This window comes from Chinchilla lanigera, unplaced genomic scaffold, assembly GCF_000276665.1.
Source record: "Chinchilla lanigera isolate Chin_1 unplaced genomic scaffold, ChiLan1.0 scaffold00014, whole genome shotgun sequence".
Lineage (NCBI taxonomy): Eukaryota > Metazoa > Chordata > Mammalia > Rodentia > Chinchillidae > Chinchilla > Chinchilla lanigera.
Window position 1 is genome coordinate 32,599,285 of NW_004955415.1, and position 21,291 is coordinate 32,620,575.

At 57.8% G+C, this 21,291-nt stretch overlaps 1 protein-coding gene across 1 annotated transcript; it reads left to right on the plus strand.

Moving 5' to 3' along the window:
• Zswim4 (zinc finger, SWIM-type containing 4) lies at positions 1–20,296 on the plus strand (the record flags this gene model as incomplete). The annotated part of the gene is given in 14 exon segments (XM_005381068.2): positions 1–103; positions 1,626–1,827; positions 3,701–4,057; positions 5,833–5,981; positions 6,067–6,217; positions 7,323–7,490; positions 8,060–8,407; positions 9,645–9,782; positions 10,086–10,340; positions 10,932–11,067; positions 14,342–14,496; positions 16,310–16,473; positions 17,565–17,646; positions 18,362–20,296. Coding segments are annotated over 14 exon segments (3,268 nt in total), but the record flags the coding sequence as incomplete, so codon positions are not given.
• Between the last annotated feature and the right edge of the window lie 995 nt (positions 20,297–21,291).

Below are 21,291 nucleotides of genomic sequence, written 5' to 3' on the forward strand. Positions count from 1 at the left end.
CGGGAGACCCCAGCAGCGCGACGCCGGGGCCGGGCGGGGTCGGCCCGAGACGATGCTGGACCTGAGCGCCAAGCGGGTGGCCGAGAGCTGGGCTTTCGAGCAGGTGACGGACGCGCCGGGCGGGGACCCCACTGCCGGCCCCCGTGCGAGCCGGCCCAGACCCCACCACCGGGCCCCCGAGATGCCACCGCCCTCGCTTCGCCCTCAGCCTGCGACCCCTGCCCCAGCCCCAGGGCCCTCGCCACCCAGCCTCATCCCAGCAAGGGCACCCACTCTCACCTTCCGACTCCCCACCTCCTGCAAGCAGCCCTCACCCAGACACCCCGTCTCCCCAGGTCTGAGCCTCCGGACGCCCACAGTGCCCCGCCTTCTCCCCCCAGGCCTGTCCCGGTAGGCAGAGGGCTCACTGTCTCACCACATCCCAGCTTAGGACATCCCCTGTGCCTCCTGGCCCCCTTCCAGCCCCAACACGCACCTGTCCTTTGGGGACCCCTTCCTATCCCACCAGCCCCTCTCCCCCATCCTAGTCGTTCCAGAAGGGAGCTGGGAATCTGGGCGATATCTGACAGGTGCACCCCGAACCAGCCTGTAGGGCTGCTTCAGGGCGCTCTGCTATAGGGTCCCAGGGCTGGGGTCCTTCAAGCCCCCTTAGCCCAGCCGCAGAACGGCCAGGACCCCCAAGCCGGCGCGGCCCCCACAGGCTCACAGGCTGCCTGACTTCAGGGAGACTTCGGGGGGCTCCTGGGTTAGGACCGATGGGTTTGAGCCGCGGTGGATGGGACCGCCTCTGATTCACGGACTGGAAAATCCCTCCCTAGTCATCTGCCAACTGTCACCGGGCCAGTCACCAGCTGCCCCACTTCCCCCCAGAAACCTAGGCAGGAGGGGGCTCAGGAAGGCCTCCACCCTTCCTTGTGTGCGACTTGCAGAGGCCTGGCCTGGCTGGGCTGAGAGCTCGGAAAACTCGTGGGCTCTTCTCTAACCCCGGGGGAGTTGTGTGCCTGGCTTTGCAGAAACTGGGACACAGAGAGGTTGAGAAACTTGCTCAAGGTCACCAGCCAGTACAGCAAACTCAGACTGGAAGCAGGCTCAGTGGGGTTGTTTCAGTGGCAGTGCATGGAGCCCAGGGAGGCGGCCAGGACTCCCCAGGGGAGGGGCTCAGGGAGGACAGAGCACAGAGAGTCTGTCCTGGGGGTGGGAGCTCTCCAGCCCCAGGGTTCTGGACAAACAAATTTATCAGCTCTGAGCCTCACCTGCCGGGCTGTAAATCAGGGTAATGGTAGAGTATCAGGTTGTTAGGTTGGTATGAGAATTATGTGAAATCACATTCTTTTTTTCTTTTTTGTTGTTGTTTTGAGACAGGGTCTCACTATAGAGTTCAGGCTGGCTTTGAACTCACAGCAATCCTCCTGCCTCAGCCTCCCAAGTAGCTGGAAGCACACCCCACAGCTCCCGGCTCACTGATGGATATTGAATCCCTGGGAGACGGTTGACGTTCACATCCCCACCTCATAGTCGGGGAAACTGAGGTTCAGGAAAGGCCAAGCGACTTGCCTGAGGTCATACTGTGTGTAAACAGCACAGCCAGGACCCTAGCCTGGGTGTGACCCACTGACCCTCCGCAGGTCGAGGAGCGATTTTCCCGGGTGCCAGAGCCTGTGCAGAAGCGGATCATGTTCTGGTCATTTCCACGAAGTGAGAGGGAGATCTGCATGTACTCGTCGCTGGGGTACCAGTCCACAGAGGGCGAGCAGGATGCCCGGGTGCCCTTCACCCGAGGGCTGCACCTGCTGCAGAGCGGCGCCGTGGACCGCGTCCTCCAAGTGGGTGAGCGGCGCCTCTGCGTGGGGAGGCCTGGCTGGGCAGGAGCGTCCAGCGTGTGGGCTCTGAGGCCGGGGAAAGTGTGTCCAAGATACCGCTGTGGCTCTGTTGCTTGTTTTTTTCTGGTACTGGGAATTGAACCTAGAGTCTTGCACTGAGCTACATCCCCAGCCCTTTTTGATTTTTTAAATTTTGGGACAGGGCCTCACTACGTCCCTAACTGCTCAGGCTGGGTTCCAATTTGCTTGTTTTCTTTTGTTGAGTCAGTGTCTCACTGTGAATTTCAGGCTGGCCTAGAACTCACAATGTAGCCTAGGCTGCCTTCAAACTCGAGGTGATCCTCTTGCCTCAGCCTCCCAGCTGGGATGACAGGTGCCTGCTACCACACCAGCTCGTAGACCATCTTGCTGTACTAGCGTTAAGGTTCATCCTTGACCTCAGGCAATGGCTTAAATGGGGATGTGGAGGGAAGGCCGGTGAACCGGAAGGGAAGCAGGGAAGCCCCTGCACTGAGGCAGGGGGCTCAGGCAAGGGTTATGGCAGAAGTGAGGCTGATCTTGGATCCCAGCAGAGGACACAGAGGCCTTGGGGATGGAGCTTGAGGCACAGCACTGAGGGTCCCAGACCTCAGGCCGTGGGTCCTGCTGGGCTTGGGTGCAGGATCAGGAGCTGAGGCAAACAGTAGACTCCAGCACTGAGCTGCGAGCGAGCGAGGGAAGAATTGGGGAGAGATCAGGGGCAGGGTGACTGTACACCCGGGCAGCGGGGTGCAGCGGGGGGCTGAACACAAACTGTAGAGGCAGAGATGAGAACGAGTCTGAGACACCAGGCGGAGACTGGGATCTGAGAGGGGTTGGGATCAGGGTTTTAGGGTGACACACAGTGAGAGCGATGACTGCAGTTAATGAAGATCTGTCATGAATTTTATAAAGAACTAGGAAAGCCATGTGCATGGCACACGCCTGTCATCCCAGCACTCTGGGAGGCTGAAGCAGGAGGTTCACAAGTTGGAGCCCAGCCTGGGCAACTTACTAACTTAGTGAAACCACGGCTGCAGGCCGGGGCCCAGCCACTTACCTCCATGGGCCCTGGTGAACTCAGAGCCCCCGTGCCTGGCCGTGATCCAGCCCGCTGCAGGCCCCGGGCCACCATGGTATGAGGAAGCCATCTCTCCACAGGACGCGGGGTTGGGCCTGAGCTGCCCAACCAGTCAGATGAGCCTGGCAGTCACCTGCCTGCCCAGGGGCCAGGGAGGGGCAGGGGTGCAGGGTGATCTGCCCCTGTCTCCTGTCAGCCCGAAAGGTGAAATGTCACGGACCCCTTATCTTCCCAGGAAGTGCAGGGCTCCTGTCACCTTGGCTGTATCCATGGTAACCCGAGGGCTGAGAGAACCTATCTCCAACATCATAGAGCAGTAATACTTTGATCATCAGAGGAAAAACAAGGATTTTGTTCTGGACCTAAGCTTATGCCAGAATATCAAGCATCTGTCATATATTAACTCAAATCTTTTTCTCATACTGGAGGGGTTGAACCCAAGTCCTTCACACTTAGCTACATTCTCAGCCCTTTTTCTAACTTTTTACTTTGAAACAGTGTCTTGCTAAGTGGCCCAAACTTACGGCCCTCCTGCCTCAGCTTCCCACGGTGCTGGGAAAACAAGCGTGCACCACCATGCCTGGTTCATAATTTCATTTGTATTACAACTACATGAGAAGGATGTTGTCATGATTTCTGTTGGACAGGTGGGGAAACTGAGGCACAGACAGCTTCAGTGACCTGCGCTGGGTTCTTCAGCTGTGCTCTGCATCTGGGTCTCGCTGGGCGTGGTGGATAAGTGCTGCCTATCTCTAGGGTGACGGTCTGTCGCTGGTTGTAGGGTTCCATCTGAGCGGGAATGTGCGGGAGCCGGGCAGTCCCGGGGAGCCTGAGTACATCTACCACGTGTCCATCAGCTTTGACCGCTGCAAGATCACCTCTGTGAGCTGCGGCTGCGACAACCGGGACCTCTTCTACTGTGCCCACGTGGTGGCCCTGTCGCTGTACCGCATCCGCCACGCCCACCAGGTGGAGCTGAGGCTGCCCATCTCAGAGACGCTGTCCCAGATGAACCGCGACCAGCTGCAGAAGTTCGTGCAGTACCTCATCAGCGCCCACCACACTGAGGTGCTCCCCACCGCCCAGCGCCTGGCCGACGAGGTCCTGCTGCTCGACTCTGAGATTAACCTGGTGCATGGTAAGGGCAGCTGGGGCCACAGCCACCTCGCATCCTGTGTGCCAGGCACTTAACCGTGGCATCCTGTGTGCCCCAGATATGCATGCAGACCTTGCGGGGGGCACATCCTTTATGTACTCTGGCCCCGGGGCAGATGAGTGGTCAGAAATCAGGCAACAGGGCTGGGCACCATTGTGCACACCTCTAATCCCACCTACTTAGGAGGCTGAGGCAGGAAGATTCTCAAATTTGAGCCAAACCTGGGCAACTTAGTGAGACCTTCTGTCAAAATTTTAAGAAGTAATTTAAAAGTAAAAAAGGCTAGGCAGGGAGCTCAGTGGTACAGCACTTGACTAGCATGTGCAAAGCCCTGGGTTTGGTCCACAGTACCGGGCAAGGGTGGAGGGGTTGGGCCACAGGCAGAGGGCAGAGGCAGGAGTGGTGGCTGCGCCCGCATGTGGGCAGGTGGAAGGCAGGGCGGATGTCCTGAGTGAGGCATTCAGAGGCGCCGGTGAGGACTGGAGAGCTGGCGGTCCTGAGGAGCTAGAGTGGAGGGAGGATGGGGGGATGGAGGAGTGTGCATGGAGGCCCCCATGGACCACGGAGCGGGAGCTGGGTGGATGCAGAAGTTCACGGCCAGGCCCTGGGTGACTGATGCCGTGGAGGCGCAGGGGGCAGCGGCTGTGTGAGTGAGTAGGACGGCGGGGGGAGCTGCTGAGGACTGGAAGAGGGGAGGGGGCAGGGTGGGAGGACTTCGGGGGGCATTGAAGTGCACAGATGGGCGAGACCAGTGCAGTTGGGGAAAGGACGGAAGGGCCGGTGGACACACAGTGGGCATGAGTGAGTGAGTGGCGCCTTGAAGGCTCCCAGGAGCGGGGTGGGCTGGTGGAGGGACAGAGTGGACAGCCTCCTGGGGCGGTGTGCGTTTTGAGTAGTTAATCTACACGTATTGGAAAGGAAAACGGAAGAGCCGGTGGATGGGGCAACAGGACGCATGTGCGGACGTGTGGCTGGGTGGGAATGACGGGTAGTGGGGGTGGTGGGGGTGTACAGGGTACAAAGGCGCCAATGAGCAGATGGGGGAACGACAGAGACCCGCACGGTAGGGGTGGAGGCGCGTTCCGGCTGAGAGGGAAAGGGGCGAAGACAGCGGGGGTGCTCGGGTGGGGTGCGTCCCTCGGCGGATGGGCGTGTCGTCCTCCCGTAGGTGAACCCATGGGCGGCTGGTTAAATGGTAGCGCGAGGAGTGGACAGAGGAGCGGGTATTTGGGGCCTGCTGTGTGCATGGTGGTGGATAGACCAGAGAGTGGATAGATGAGAGCCTGGGGATTTAGCTCAGCGGCACAGCGCCTGCCTGGCTAGCGCAAGGTCGTGAGTTCAATTCCCGGTACTGGAAAAAAAAAAAAAAAAAAAAGATGGATGAGTGGATCGATGGGGTGGGCGAGTGGCTGTGTAAGCAGGCGGATGCGAGAACGGACTGAGGGAAGAATCTAAGAGGAACGGTGGGCGATGAAGGACATAATAAAAAGGAGATGATGGACGGGTGGGTAGGTGGGGGTAGGTGGGTAGAAGGATGGTTGGGGAGGACAATGGATGAGGTAGGGGATGGACAGATGGCTGGTCGGATGGATGGATGGATGGATGGATGGACGGAGGTGGGTGGACAAACGGATAGGTGGCTTTGTTTGCCGGGATAGATGGAACTGGGGGTGATGCCGAGTGCTGTCCTGAGCAGGCGCCTGCCCTTTCTACCTTGGCCCTTTCCTGGCCTAAGGTTCTCCCTTGTCATTTCCCAGGCGCCCCGGACCCCACAGCGGGCGCTAGCATCGAGGACGCCAACTGCTGGCACCTGGATGAGGAGCAGATCCAGGAGCAGGTGAAGCAGCTGCTGTCCAATGGCGGCTACTACGGAGCCAGCCAGCAGCTGCGCTCCATGTTCGGCAAGGTGCGGTGGGGGGCCGGGGGCGGCGCTCCCAGGCCTGGGCCACGCCCCCTTTTCACACCCTCCCCCGCCCCACTCCCCCATGCAGGTACGGGAGATGCTGCGCATGCGGGACTCAAACGGGGCTCGCATGCTCATCCTCATGACCCAGCAGTTCCTGCAGGACCCGCGCCTGGCGCTGTGGAGGCAGCAGGGCGCAGGCATGACCGACAAGTGCCGGCAGCTGTGGGACGAGCTGGGTAAGGCTTGTCCCTGGGGGACGCAGGGCTCCAGCCCAGTCCTGCCCCACCCCTGCTGTGGGGATCCGTCCCCTGAATCCAGCGTCCATCACGAGGACGCTTTTGAGCTCCCGCCACATGGGTGACAAGGTCCTGCCCCATGGCGCCATGGATGGTAGAGAAGATACATGGCAAAATACTATCCGTTGGTCAAGGCATAGTGACAACATGCCTGTCATTCCAGCGCTGGAGAGGCTGAGGCAGGAGGATCGCCAGGAGTTCCAGCCTGGGCTACATAGTAAGTTTAGGGCCACCCTACAATGCATAGTGAGGTGTTGTCCCAAGAAAACAAACAAAAAATACTCTCTTTTCTCAGTTTCCATGGCAAATTGAAGCCAAGATCCCACACACACTCAGGAACAGGAAGGTGTGAATGCCCAAGTTCCTTGGCATATATGAATATAAAATACATGATATTCACACAGAACCCTCACACATTCTTTTCCTGGTCCTGGAGATGGAACCCAGGGGTGCTCCATCACTGAGCTATATCCCCCCCACAACCAGCTATTTTAATTCTTCGTTTGGGGATAAGGTCTCGTTAAATATCCCAGGCTAGGTTCCAACTTGGAATCTTCCTGCCTCAGCCTCTCCAGTCACTGGGATTACAGGTGAATGCCACCCTCCCTGGTTTCCTTTTTGTTTTTTTTACACTTTGTTTTAGTTTTGATTATTTGTGCTAGGTTTTCATATACATCATTTATTTTTGTGGTGGTGGGGATGGAACACACAACCTTTGCACTCACTTTTTCATTTAATTATTTATTTTATTTTGCTAAATTGTCGAAGCTGGGCTCAAACTTGGCAGTCCTCCTGCCTCAGCCTCCCAAGTGCTGGGATGGCAGACATGCATCACCACGCATGCCCAGCTGAATCTTAACATAACAGCAGAAGGAGCTTATTAGACATACTGTTTTTTCTTTGCCCCTTGTATCCAGTGAAGAGTGTATTAGTTGCAGCCTTAGAGGGGCCAGATTAGGATCCAGCAATGCAGTGGCACATACAGGAGGCTGTGCAATGTGTGCTGCTGCCACTGGCCCCATCCTGACCGCCCCTGTGCTTCCAGGGGCCCTGTGGGTCTGCGTCATTCTGAGCCCCCACTGTAAAGCAGAGGAGCGGGCAGGCTGGCTCCAGCTGCTGGGCACATGGGACAAGCTGGATGTATGCCCACTGGAAGAGGGCAACTACTCCCTGGATGGCCCCAGCCTGCAGGCCATGGCAGCCCCTGGTCCAGGTAAGACAGGCCCTGCTACCTCTTCCCAACAAAACCATCCCCACTCACTGTGTCTCAACTTGGCCATCATGGCAGTCTGTCCCTAGAGCAAAGGAGTGGAGGAGAAAAAAAAGGGCCCAGCCACTGGTGGTCCTCCCAACCAAAAGGGAGTAAGTGGTGATGGCAGGAGCAGCAGCAGCCTGAAGGACAATGAGGTGCATTTATTAGAAGGCTGCTCTTTTGGCCCAGCTTCCTCTTGGCTGTAAAGGCAGAAAGGATAGAGAGAGTAAAGGACAGAGTCAAACAGTGGGTATGTGAAATAATGAACAGGAACAGGTGAAGAGATGGTGAGAGGGAAAGGCAAGAGACTGACAAGAAAGTAGAGGGATAAAGACAGATACGCGGCTACTCACCTGTTTTTCTCCTGTGTATGGAGTGGGGCGCTGCCAGCACCCACCTGCGTCTCTGAGGACTGAGAGGTGAACAGCGCCCACGGCTCTGCCAGGCTCTAACCCAAGTTGGAGCCGGGGAGGGGATGCTGGCCACAGCTGGGCGCCCACCCTAGACCACCTTGGGCACCTCTCCTACAGGCCCCCAGCAAGGAGAGGCAGAGGTGACGGCCACCCATCACACGGTGTTTGGGCGTGCCCTGCAGGCTGGGGCGCTACACTGGAAGAACGCCCACCTCCAGAGGATCCTGGCCAGCGACGCCCCCAGCCCCAGCCTCACAGGCAGCACCGGGGGTGACAAGCCGGACTTTGACCCTCAGGGCCGCCCACTCTGGCTGGGCGAGTCCTTCCCCACCGCCTGTGCCCGGGTGGACACCCTGCGTGCCCACGGGTACCCCCACAAGGCACTGCGGCTGGCAGGCGCCATCATCAACACCGTGCGGCTACAGCAGCGGCACCAGCTGGAGATCTACAAGCAGCAGCAGAAAGGTGGGCAGTGATCCTCTGTGAATGTCCCTGGGGCTCAGGGGCGGGGATAGATGGAGGCTTCCACCAAGAAAACAGCCACCCAGGTGTCTCTCAGAGAAAGGAATTTAATACGGGGATTGAGAATTCTTAGACCCATTGGAAGGACTGAGGCTTCAGGTCCAAGCACCAAGGGACTGAGCAGAGCACAGTGATACGTGCCTCTGATCTGATTCCAAGCACAAGGCCCATCTGGGCAGTATAGTGAGACCTAATCTTAAAAAGGGGGCTTATGGGTATGGTGGTACACACCTGTCGTCCCAGCACTGTGGGAGGCTCAGGCAGGAGGATCACAGGTTCAAACCCAGCCTGGGCAACTCAGTGACAGTGAGGCCATGTCTCAAAAATTTTTAAAAAGGCTATGGATGTGTGAGGGTGTAGTTCAATGCCAAGGCTCTGGGTTCAGTCCTAGTACTAAAAACATTTTTATATATGGTTGTAACTTAGTGGTAGAACCCTTGGCTAGAATGCTCTGGGTTCTGACCCCAGCACTGCAAAACAGACCAAACAAAAACCACTCTAAGGCACCAGGATTGTATCACATGGCTAACAGCACCAAACCGCAGGCGAGGAGGTCTCCCAGTACCAGCAGGACGCCAGAATTTGCTGACCAAACCTCATGTCTGCACCCTGCACCCTCTGGAGTCTGGGAAATGCAGTTTCTGAGCCTCTAGTCCCTGTGGTAGAAGAAATACCAGCCATGGGCCCCTCCAGAGTGTGGACCCAGGGGATGACCAACTTCACAGGGTTTTTTTCAAGAGCAGTCAGAAGCCCATTGATGTGGAATCCAGTAATTGGTAGTTAACCAGGGGCACGGAGGGTGCCCCTGGAGAAGGGGCAGGAGGAAGGGTGTTCCAAGTGCAGGGAGCAGCACGGTCAGGAGCCCCGAAGGAGAGGGTGCTTGGCTAGCCGTGGGTTCCAGACAGCAGGTGAGCACTCTGCTGAGAGACCCCCGGACCGGTCCTTGGAGACCCTGCAAGCTGTCTGGGCTGCAGGTCAGCCAGCAGGCAGTCCTGGGGCTAGAGGAGGAGCCGGCACTAGGGCTGTGCCTGTGGGAAGCTCCCGGTGTCCTTCCCGTGTCCTGCCGGGCCTGGTCCAGCAGTACGGCCTCCGAGCGGGCTGCTGATGGCCCCCGGGATCAGGAAGAGAGATGCACCCCCGTGTGCAGGGGGGAAGAACTTAGCTCCCCTTTCACCTCCAGAGCTGCTACAGAAAGGTGTCACGTGCATCAGCAACACAGAAGGCTGGGTGGGCCACCCCCTGGACCCCGTCGGCTGCCTCTGCAGGGCGCTCCTAGAGGCCTGTCGCCTGCGGGAGGAGACTGTCTCGCTGTACCCAGGTACACTGCCCACCCTGGGAGCCCTGGAGGAGGAGGGCTGGGCCCGCTGTGTCGCCCCGCCCCGCCCCAGGGCTCAGAACACCCTGAGCCAGTGCGCCTGGGCGGCCTCGCGCTCTGGGACAGGAGCCCGTAGACTAAGTGTCTCCTGAAAGTGAGGCCACCCTAGGCTCAGCTGCTGCTGGGGGAGCCCCGTGCTCCAAGATCTGGGGTGTCCACAGCCACCACTCTGCTCCTCCGGCCGTGCCTGGGGCCGAGAGGGAGGAGGGTGGCAGCCGTCAGTAGCCCCGGTCCTGTGTGCCCCAGACTCGAGCACCGAGAAGCGGAAGGCAGTCTACCAGCACGTACCGGTGCCCGGGAACCCTGGGGAGTCCTACCTGGCGCTGGCGCTAGAGGTCACACTGCTGGGGCTGGGGCAGCAGCGGGCCTTGCCCGAGGGACTCTACGCCCAGGACAAGGTGGTGCGAAACGAGGAGCAGCTGCTGACCCTGCTGGAGGAGGTGGACTTGGATGACCGGCTGGTACAGGTGCTGCGCAAGCAGGTGGGGCTGCTGCTGGAAGGTGAGTCCCCGCCTGTAGTTTACTGTTTTGCCTGAGAGAATGCCATCTCTTAGTCCCGCCCCGTGCATGTGCTAGCAGCCAATAACTGCTGTGGATGGTGAGCCTCCTACCCTTTCTCCCCCAAACTCCGCCTTCTTGGCCTTAAAGTGCACTCAGATCGTTCTTAGTCCCGCCCCCAGGACGCGCTGCCAGCCAATAACTACTCTGAATGGTGAGGGCCCGCACTTTGCCGTGTTTGTAGCCAATGGGCTAGTCGCTTCTGGATGAGGAGGCCGCAATACAGGCACCGCCCCGTGCCTTGCTGGCCCCGCCCACAGTCAGCCTATTGGCTTGTTTGTTGTGAGTTTCCGCCCCCATTGCGGCGGGAGTTATTTTGCGCTGCCCTCTCTAGTCCTGCTGGTGGGACCCTGCTGGTCTTCGGCGGTACAGCCCACGCTGCATCTAAGCCCCGCCGCACCTCAGGGTGCCAGGGCACTCCTCTGGATTATCCAGCGCTGGGAGTTGTTCCTTCCCGTGCAGCCCGTACCTGGGGCCTGCGGTCTGGGGGAGATGGCTTCAGTCCCAGGTGCTGAGCGCAGACTGTGCCTGCAGGGGGTCCCTTCAGCGGCTTCGGGGAGGTGCTGTTCCGGGAGAGCGTGCCCATGCACACCTGTGCCCGCTACCTGTTCAGTGCGCTGCTGCCCCACGACCCCGACCTGGCCTACCGCCTCGCGCTCCGGGCCATGAGGTGAGGATGGGAACAGCGGCCGGGACACAGCGCGGGCCGGGTGGCAGCAGGGTGGGCCAGGCCTCCCTCCACGGAACTTACAGCCTGGCTCCCTACTGCAGCTGCCTGCCCTTGGCATCCGTGTCCTGGGCTCCTCCTTACCAACAGAAGCGTGTAATGTGATTCCGGACTTGGGAAACATCCCTTGGCAGAGAATTCACAAGGGGCATAAAGCTCGGTCTTTTAAGGCAGGTTTAGCTCGCCCCACGCAGGTCGCTATGGAAACAAGCGAGATTTACCTTTCCCTGCAGGAGTGTAGATTGCTGCGAACTTTTCTGGACGTTTGCAGGTGGGTCTCAGGGCTGGGGTGGAGCTCAGTGGCGAGTGCTTGCCTAGCGTGCTGGAGGGCCTGGATTCCAGCCTCAGCACACAGGAAAAAGAAACATGATCGTTAAGTTTTTATGGACCCAGCACACTCCCTATGCCAGTTTTTACATTTCTGAATGACCGAAAGAATCAAAAGACTGCTTTTGACGTGTGAAGAACATGGGAAGCTCACATTTCAGTGCCCAGAAATGAAGCTGTGTTGGCACCCAGCCGCACACGGTCATCTGGGTTTGTGTGTGGCTGCTCCGTGCAGCAGTGCAGAATTGCGTCATTGTGACACAGACCAAATAGCCTGGAGGCCAGAACTGGTGGCTGTCCAGTCTTCCGCAGAGAAAACATCTGACCCCTGAGGAGTCTGTAGAATTGTCGAAGCAGCTGAGCCAGAGTGTGCTTGTTTACACATAACTGGCTCAAAGTGTCTTCCAAGGTCATGCAGGGAGGAAATACAGGGGATGTCTGGAAGCGAGGCGGTCTTCACCCCTGTTCTGTGCTATCAGTTACATCTAGCGACTTCAAAAACTTTTCTGGACACAAAACTGCATGTACTGTCACCAACATCCATAGGTTCAATCAAGTTATGATCAAAAATATTTGAAGGCCAAGCATGGGCGACACACACATGTGAGGCTGAAGCAGGAGAAGTGCAGGTTTCAGCCCAGCCTGGGCAACACAGTGACTTAGCAGGACCCTGTCTTAAAATTCAAAAGGACTTGGGGTGTAGCTTAGTGGTAGAAAGACCCTACTACCTTCCATCGCTAATTTCAGATAAAAGACAATTGTGTATGTATTGAAGGTTACAGACATATTTCTTTCTCAAATTTCTTAATAGAGTTTAACAACCGTTTCCATTTCATGTGCATTCAGTCAGGTATTCTAAAGTTGAGAGATGCACTCAGGAGGCCAAGGCAGGAGGATTGCTGCGAGTTCAAGACCAGCTTGGGCTACAAAGTGAGCTCAAGGCCAGCCTGAACTGCAGAGCAGGACCCTGTCTCAAAAAAAAAGGGGGACTGGGGCTTTAGCTCAGCGACACAGCGCTTGCCTGGCAAGCAGAAGGTCATGAGTTTGATTCCAGGTACCAGAAAAAAAAAAAAAAAAAAAAAAGTTGAGAGATGATCACAAGCCTGTGGAAGGATGTGTGTAGGTTTTATGCAAATACTACCCATTTTGGGGTTTTGTTTGTTGGTGTGTTTTCTTGAGGCAGGGTCTTACTATGTAATTCAAGCTGTTCTTCAACTATGTAGCCCAGGCTGGCCTTGAACTTGTGGCAGTCCTCCTGCGTCAGCCTCTTGAGTGCTAAAATGACAGGTGTGCACCTGGCACCACACCATTTATATGAGAAACTGACAGATTTTGGAATCGGGGAGGGTCCTGGAACCAGCCCCCCGCAGATGCTAAGAGGTAACTACACAGTGAGCTGGCTGATAGTGTACAGGGGCTGTTGAGTCATTCAAGAAACATTTGTTCATCTGTAATGCACCAGGCATCATCCTGGCCGCTGTAAGTGCCCTAGTAGAGCTGACATTCTAGGTAACACCAGACAGTGAATGAATGAACAGGTAAACTGTCGCCTGTGAGGAATCTGCAGGCAGCGGGAGCCGCGGTGCAGGGGCCCTGCAGCGGGGCTGCGCCTGGTGTTCGCAGGACATTGGAGAGAACGGGTGGGGAAAGGCTGTCGGGGGATTGATGAGCCTAGGAGGGGCTGGGCCAGGACAGAAGCATGCCCTCCACTCTTCACCAGCCACCACCCACAGCCCCTGTCCCCTCTCCCCCTGCCCTGCCCAGCCTCTGGTAACCACCATTCCCTCTTTTGCAAGATCCACTTTTTTCTTTTCGAGATAGGATCTCACTGAGTTGCCCAGGCTGGGTTTGAACTTGCAGTCCTCCTGCCTCAGCCTGCCCCAGTGCTGGGATTACAGGCATGCATCACCACACCCAGCTAAGATCAAATTTTTTGGCTTCTATATGAATGAGAACATGTGGTATCTATGTTTTGTGCCTGGCTTATTTTACTTAATGATGTCCTCCCAGTCCATTCACATAACTACAAGTGGCTGGATTGCTTTTTCATGGCTGAGTAGTAGTCCATTCCATCCCAGTAGATTCCATGTCTTAGCTGTCAGGAATGGTTCTGCAGTAAATACTAGCATGCAGGTGCTTATTGCTGTACTGATTTCCTTTGCTTTGCCTGTTTATCCAGCAGTGGGATTGCTAGAGTATATGGCAGTTCTATTTTTAGGGGTTTATTCCCCTTATGTACTGGCGATTGAGCCCAGAACCTTTGCACTGAGCTCCAGCTCCAGCTCCAGCCTTCTGTTGTTTTTATTTTGAGACAGGATCTGGATAAATCGCCCAGGCTGGACTGGAGCGTCTGACCCTCCTGCCTGTCTCTCCCAGAAGGCAGGGATTACTAGATGTGCACCACTACACCCAGCTATTTTTGGTTTTTCAAGTCACCTCTGTGCCACTTTCCGCAGTTGCTATTTTAATTTGCTAACAGTGAGTAAGGTCCCCCTTTTCTCCATATCCTCCCCAGCATTCTCAGGTTTTCTTTTTTGTTCTGGCCACATTGGAGATAGCACCCAGAGCCTCACACACATTAGGCAAGTGCTATCACTGAGCTACAACACCCCGGTGCTTTTTACTTTATGTTGAGACAGGGTCTTGCTATGCTGTCCAGCGTGGCCTCAAACCTGGCGATCCTGCCGCGTCACCCTCTCGAGTAGCTGGGATGACAGCCTCGCGCCGGGCCACACAGGATGGCAACCGTCCAACCCCACTCTTTCTGAGAAAGGAACCGCACAGGGAAGGCTGCATGCGCAGCCCCGGGAGGCTGAGGCAGGAGAATCCTCCCTAGCGGGGAGGCTGGGCGGGGTCTGCCCTCCACATGGCTGGCTTCTGCCGTCACCAGGCTGCCCGTCCTGGAGACCTCGCATCCAGCTGGAGACCTTCACCCCCACCCGCTGGACTCCATTGTGAGCAACCGCTTTCCCCGCTGGTTCATCCTGGGCCACCTGGAGACGCGTCAGTGCGAGCTGGCGTCGACCCTGCTGACGGCCGCCAAGGGTGAGGACGGCGCCTCCCTGTCCCCGGCGCTGTGTCTTTTCCTATGCCTCCTCCCCCGACTACCTTCGGCCTTCCAGAGGCCCTGGGCATCCTCTAGTGTGCCCGGCGCTGTCCCAGGTGCTGGTAGTGTGGGTCCCTGACCCCCTGTTCTGTGGGAGGACACCCCTTTCAGAGGAGAGGGACCCTTCAGCTTTCAGGGGGTGCTGGCCATGGAACCCAGGGCCCCACACGTTACACAAGCAAGTGGACTTTCAAGCAAGGGCCTGAAGGTGAAGCAAGCAGTGGTAGTGTACATCTGGGAGGCTGAGGCAGGAGGATTGAAAGTTCAAGCTCAACCTGGGCGCCTTAGCAAATTAAAAAAACCCTGTTTCAAAGTAAAAAATGGCTGGGGATGTAGCTCAGTGCAGAGGCCCAAGATCCAATCCCCAGTACCAGAACCTTAATTAATTAATTAATTAATACATAAAAAGACCCGTAGGTGAGGGCAGAGCTATGCAGATATCAGATGTCTTGGTCAGCTCAGGCCCTCATGCCAAAATACAGTAGGATAGGCAACGTCAACAATAGAAATTTGTTTCTGTTCGGTTTTTGAGACAGGGTCTCGCTGTGTAGTCGAGGTTGGCCTCAAGCTCACTGTGTCTCCTAGGCTGGCCTTGAACTGGCCTGTGATCCTCCTGTCTCAGCCTCCTGAGCACCGGGATGACTGGCGTGTCCAAGATCAGATTGCCCTCAGGGTTGGGTCCTGGTGAGGATGTCACCTTCTCTTCCTGTCCTCAGGATGGAGCGGGGGAGTGCTGGGAGGTGGAGGAAGCTCGTGTCTGTTCTCCTAGGGTGCTAGTCCGCTCCGAAGGGCCCCGCCCACGGAACCTCTTCTACCCCTATTTCTCTGCACAGGCCCAACAGACACCTCACGTTGGAGATTTTCAGCACAGGGTTGGGGGTCGGGGGACACACAGCTCAGCCTGTGGCGTCTGAAGAGTTTCCCAGGCAGAGGGAGCCACTGGTGCGGGGCCCTGGGCCTGATCATCTGCTGTGCTTGGGGAGCGAGGGGCAGCGGGCGGGGCCGGAGCACGGAGAAGGGGAGATGCAGGGTCCGGGCCACTGTTAATAATGGCAACGAAACCCAGGTTTTAGCCTGGCGGTGTGGCTCGGGGCACAGCGTGTGGTTTGAGGGATTTGGGGGGTTTTTGGTTTGTTTTTATTTTTTTGTTTTCTTGTGTCAGTGAAGCCTTCACCCTGAGCTCTGTCTCAGCCATTTTTATTTTTCATTTTGAGGCTGAGCCTCACTAAGTCGCTGAATTGCCCAGGCTGGGTTTGAACTTGTTGATCTTCCTGCCTCAGCCTCCCAGAGTGCTGGGAATACGTATGTGCACCATGCCTGGCATAGATCGCAGGGGTAACATGTGAAAGGCCTTGAGTTTGATCCACTGCCCCAGATTAAAAAAAAAAAAAAAAAAGCCAATATTTGCATAGCGCCTTGCTGTGTTCCGGCCCATCCAAGTTTGCTCGTCCCCGGTAAACAGGCACAACTGCCTCAGTCTTGCCCGGTTTATGGGTACGGCAGCCAAGGCACAGAGAGGTACAGTGAATTGCTAGGAGTCACACAGCCAGCGAGTGTCGGGACAGGGTTTGAACTCGTCATTCCAGGTTCAGAAAGGTTTTCCTTGACAGCTGGGGGCCCTGGGTGGCTTCCTTCTGCTGGGGCAGAGGTGCGGACAGATCAGACAGCGCAGGTGGGCAGGGGCTGGTCCTCCTACACTCAAGCGCTCCCCTGGCAGGGGAGCCGGGGACCCAACCGTGCCCTCCACTGCAGGAGACCCCAAGTGGCTGCACGCAGTCCTGGCTTCCATCCAGCAGAACATCCACTCCCCAGCTCTACTCTTCAAGCTGGCACAGGACGCCTGCAAGACGGCCACCCCGGCCAGCGCGCCCCCAGACACCACGCTGCTGGGCATTGCGCTGGAGCTGGGCCTGCAGGTGAGTGGGGCGGGGCCTGTTTGTAGCCCCGCCTATGGGGAGGGCCCAGCGGGACCTTAGGCACGGTGAGAAAAGGTTCTCCTTCCCCTGGCATCCACAGGGTCCTGAGTTCACTCCCTAGCACACAAGAAACAAGAAGTGGAACAAGCCAGGTAGTGCACCCCTGTCATCCTACCTACACAGGAGGCTGAGACAGAAGGATCCCGCTCTCTAGGCTAGCCTAGGGAGCTGGCCTGGGGGTGTGGCTCGACTCTTGCCTAGCATGCCTATGGCCTTGGGTTTCCCCCCTAGCACAGGGGTAGGGAAGAGCCTGGGCCTGGGCCATGTGCTGTTGGTTCGGGGCTGTTGGTGGGTGGAATTTAAGGTGAGGGTGTGGGGCAGAGCCTACCAATAAAGCACTCCCTTGGGGATGTGGCCTGAAGGGAGGCGGGGTGAAGGGAGGGTTGCAGTGCTGAGGGGCAAGGCCTTGGGGCCCGAGGTCCTTGGCAAAGCACCACTAGGTTAGAGCTCCAGCACCACAAAAAAAGAAAAAAAGAAGAAAGAAAGAAAAAGCAACGCTTTACCCACGTTGTGCTGTGTAATCCTAATAGTACTCCCAAAATGTAAATACTTTTTATTTCTGTGAGGCTGGCATGGAACTCCACACCTCATGTATGCTAGGCAAGCGCTCTACTACTGAGCTACACCCTGGCATAGGTACTTTTCCTTTTTGTAGGAAGGGTGGATCTGAGGGGACCCCATCCCCTTTATTTGAATTTTTTTTTTTTTTTTTTTTGATAGACAAGATCTTACTAAGTTGCCCAGGGCAGTTTGTGATCCTCCTGCCTCAGCCTCCCAAGTAGCGGGGATCACAGGAATGCACTAGGCTGCCCAGTCGCAGGATACCGGGGAGGAGACAGGGCCAGAGAGGTGAGGCTGCGTGCCCAGGTTTGTCGGGTCAGCTCGCTGTTCCACCACACACGCTCGTTTTTGGTACCAGGAATCGAACTCAGGACTTGGTGCTTGCCAGGCCGGAGCTGTGCCGCTGAGCTATGTCCTCGGCCCTTGTCACCCCACACTCTTGAGACCCCTTCTCTTGTCTTGCCCCGTAGGTCATGCGGATGACCCTGAACACCATGACTTGGCGCCGGAGGGAGATGGTACGCTGGCTGGTCAGCTGTGCCACAGAGATGGGTGAGAGACCCAAGGGGCACGCAGCCGGTCCCTCTGCTATGGCTGTGGAGGTCCCACCCAGGGGAGAAGCAGAGGCCCCTGACGCAGCCTCTACTCAGGGCCAGGCAGGGAGGAGCGGTCAGGCAGGGGTTACCGAGACAGGCCGGCCAGGCTATAGCAGCTTGGGAAAAAGAAAGGGGCCCCATACCCAGTCCTGCTGCTCCCTGCTTCTTTGAAAAGGCTAAAAAAAAAAAAGTTTCTTAGCCAGGTGTGGTATTATATCTGGTAGGCTGAGGAAGGAGGATCCCAAGTTCAAGCATAAGCTGGGCGTGGTGACACATTCCTGTAATCCCACCACTGGGGAGGCTGAGGCAGGAGGATTGTTGCAAGTTCAAGACCAGCCTGGGCTACAGTGTGAGCTTGAGGCCAGCCTGAACTGCATAGCGGGACCCTGTCTCAAAAAGACAAACAATAAACAAACCAACTGAGTTCAAGCACAGCTTGGGTAACTTAGCAAGAAATTCTCTCAAAATTAAAAAAAAAAAAAAAAAAGAAAGAAAGCAGGGAGCTGGGGATGTAGCTCATTTTGAAGCCCTTGGCTTCAATCCCCAATACTCCCCAAAGAATTTTTGGAGACAGTATTTGCAGAGCCCTGGCTGTGGTGGGGTGTGGGGGACACGTGGTGTCTCTGTGGACCCTGCCTTCTCCTCTGAGTCCTCCCCGCCTACCCCCCCAGGCCCCCAGGCACTGATGAACATCATGCAGAACTGGTACTCCCTGTTCACACCGGTAGAGGCGGCCACCATTGTGGCGGTGACGGGCACCACGCATACCACGCTGCTGCGGCTGCAGCTGGACACGCTGCGGCGGGAGGAGCTCTGGACCTGCGCCCGCACGCTGGCCCTGCAGTGCGCCATGAAAGACCCTCAGAACTGTGCCCTGCCCGCCCTGACCCTGTGTGAGAAGAACCACGCGGCCTTCGAGGCCGCCTACCAGATCGTGCTGGACGCGGCGGCCGGCGGCCTGGGCCACGCGCACCTCTTCACGGTGGCCCGCTACATGGAGCACCGCGGGCTGCCGCTGCGAGCCTACAAGCTGGCCACGCTGGCCCTGGCCCAGCTCAGCATCGCCTCCAACCAGGACAGCCACCCCGCCGTCAACGACGTGCTGTGGGCGTGCTCCCTCAGCCTCTCGCTGGGCCGCCGCGAGCTCTCGGGCATCGTGCCCCTCCTCATCCGCAGCATCCACTGCGCCCCGATGCTGTCCGACATCCTGCGCCGCTGGACCCTCTCGGCGCCAGGCCTTGGCCCTCTGGGGCCCCGGCGGGCCGCCAAGCCGCTGGGCACCGACCGGGCGCCCCTGTGCCAGCTGTTGGACGCCGCGGTCGCCGCCTACATCACCACCAGCCACTCGCGCCTCACGCACATCAGCCCGCGACACTACGGCGATTTCATCGAGTTCCTGGGCAAGGCCCGCGAGACCTTCCTGCTGGCGCCAGACGGGCACCTGCAGTTTGCCCAGTTCTTGGAGAACATCAAACAGACCTACAAGGGCAAGAAGAAGCTGATGCTGTTGGTGCGGGAGCGTTTCGGCTGAGATGGCAGCGGGGGCCAGGGACGCGGGGCGCAGGGGTCCCCAGTCCCCGCCTCCCCGTCCCCTGCAGCGCGGCGCTGTGGGCCGCGTCAGTATTCAGTCAGGGAAGGGGGCGGGAGGTGTGCGCCTGGGAGTGTGCGAACAAGTGTGCGAGACACAGGAGCAGAAGCCATACCGCCAGCCAGACGCCCGGAAGAGGCGTGTGCTTGGGCAGGCAGGCTGTAAGAGCCCCAGCTTGGCCTTGGGCACCCCAGAAGCAGTAGGCAAGCACCCCTGCCCCTGCCGGGCTCCAGAAGAGGAGCCGTACAGAACCCGGTCCGGGGTGACCTAGCACAGGCTCCTGGCCCCCACCTGCATGGCCAGGGGGTTTATACAAGGGCAGCTGGACTCCCCGCTGTGCCCCACTGCTCAGGGGCCCCCATTCCACTGCCCGGGACCCTCTCCCAGGCTGCCCCACCCCCACGAAGGAGCTCCCAAGGTCTCAGGCCTCAGCCACATACCTCACACTCAGCCCCTTGTCCAGCCGCAACCCCTCGGGCACCAGGATCCCTGGGGAGGCTGGGTCTGGGGTCATCACTCCCCCCACCTGCTAGGCACTGGACAGATGACTCAGGAACCAGGCAGTGCCCCTGCTGCTCACCAAGCATGTGTCAGGATTGGGCACCAGAGAGCCAGGGGACCCCATGTGGAGAGGAGGGGGAGGGGCTCCAAGTCCTCTGCCTCCAGCTGTCACTGTCCCCCCGTCCCTGGCTCTACCCCCTCACTGTACTGTTTCCTATTTCTCTCCAGTCAGCCTCCCTTCCATGTTCGTGTAAGTCCCAGCCAGGCTCTCTGGCCGCCTTGCCCTGTCCCCACTCGCCCCTCTTGCCTTTCTCTTGTATAAGGACAAAGATGGCGTCATTTTGTAACTTTTTTTCTATTTATTGAACCCTATATTGTATTTCCTTTTTTGTTGTTTTTTTAAAAGTTGAAACAGCTTTTTAATTTTATTTTGGGACTGAGGTGGGTCCCCTCCTACCCCGGGGCCAGAGCCTCCCCCTGTTCCCTCAGCAAAAAACAAGAAAGCTCTACGGTCTTATATCTGGTCATAGCTTCAAGTGAGAGGCGCAGGGGGAGTGGCTACAGCACAGGGGACTTCACAGCTGTTAGCTGCTTATTACAAGCCACCCTGCAAATCGGATTAGCACGCCTGGGTGTGTGGGCTTGTGTGTGTGTTTTGAGACAGAGTCTGGCCGTGTATAGCAGTCTGGTCTTGAACTATGTAGTCTAGGCTGGTTTTGAACTCCAAACGATCCTCCTGCCTCAGTCTCTTGACTGCATCCTGGGCTGACAGGCCTGCCTCCCCCACGTCTGACTCATCATTCTCATTTCACGAAGGACAAAGGAGAGGTCCCAGGTCTAAGGCAAAGGTACCCACCCAAAAAGCACTGATGCTTGATTTAGGACCTGACTGCACCCTTCACAATTGCACCGCCCTTGGGAATTAGCGCGGAGTGGCCACTAGAGGGAGTCCGGACCTGGGTTCTGGGCGCCCGTCGGAACTGCAGGGCGGGGCGGCCTCGCAGGTGCTGGACGGGGAGGGGTGGGCGTGACGGGGGTATTGCGTGGCCAAGGCATGTCTGGCCTCTTAACACCGCAAATGAAGCGAGGACCCCCTGCGTCGTGGGCAGCCTTCCTCTTCCTTGCTGGACCTCCCCGTTGAGCGGGGACGCGCAGTGCGCTGCGAGTCTGGCTTATGGTCAGGGCAGGCGAGGACGGCTGCGTTCATGGGCGAGCCGGTGACCGCTAGGGGGCGCTGTAGCAGCGCGCAATCGGGGGCGGGACTCCAGATGCGCTGGGTACAACGATTGGCTCCGGGTGCCGCGCTGGGCTCGAGGGACCCAATCGGAGGCCGCCCCGCCCTTCGCGCAGGTACGTGCGGAGGGCGAACCCGCCCGCGCCCCGTCTCAGGCTGGGCCGGCGATCTGCGCTTCTAGTCCCCGCCGTTTGTCCACGCTGGTGCGGCTCGCGGGCCCGGGGAGCCCTCACTGCGCCTGTCCCCACGGACTGGGGCCACTTAGTCCCCTACTACCC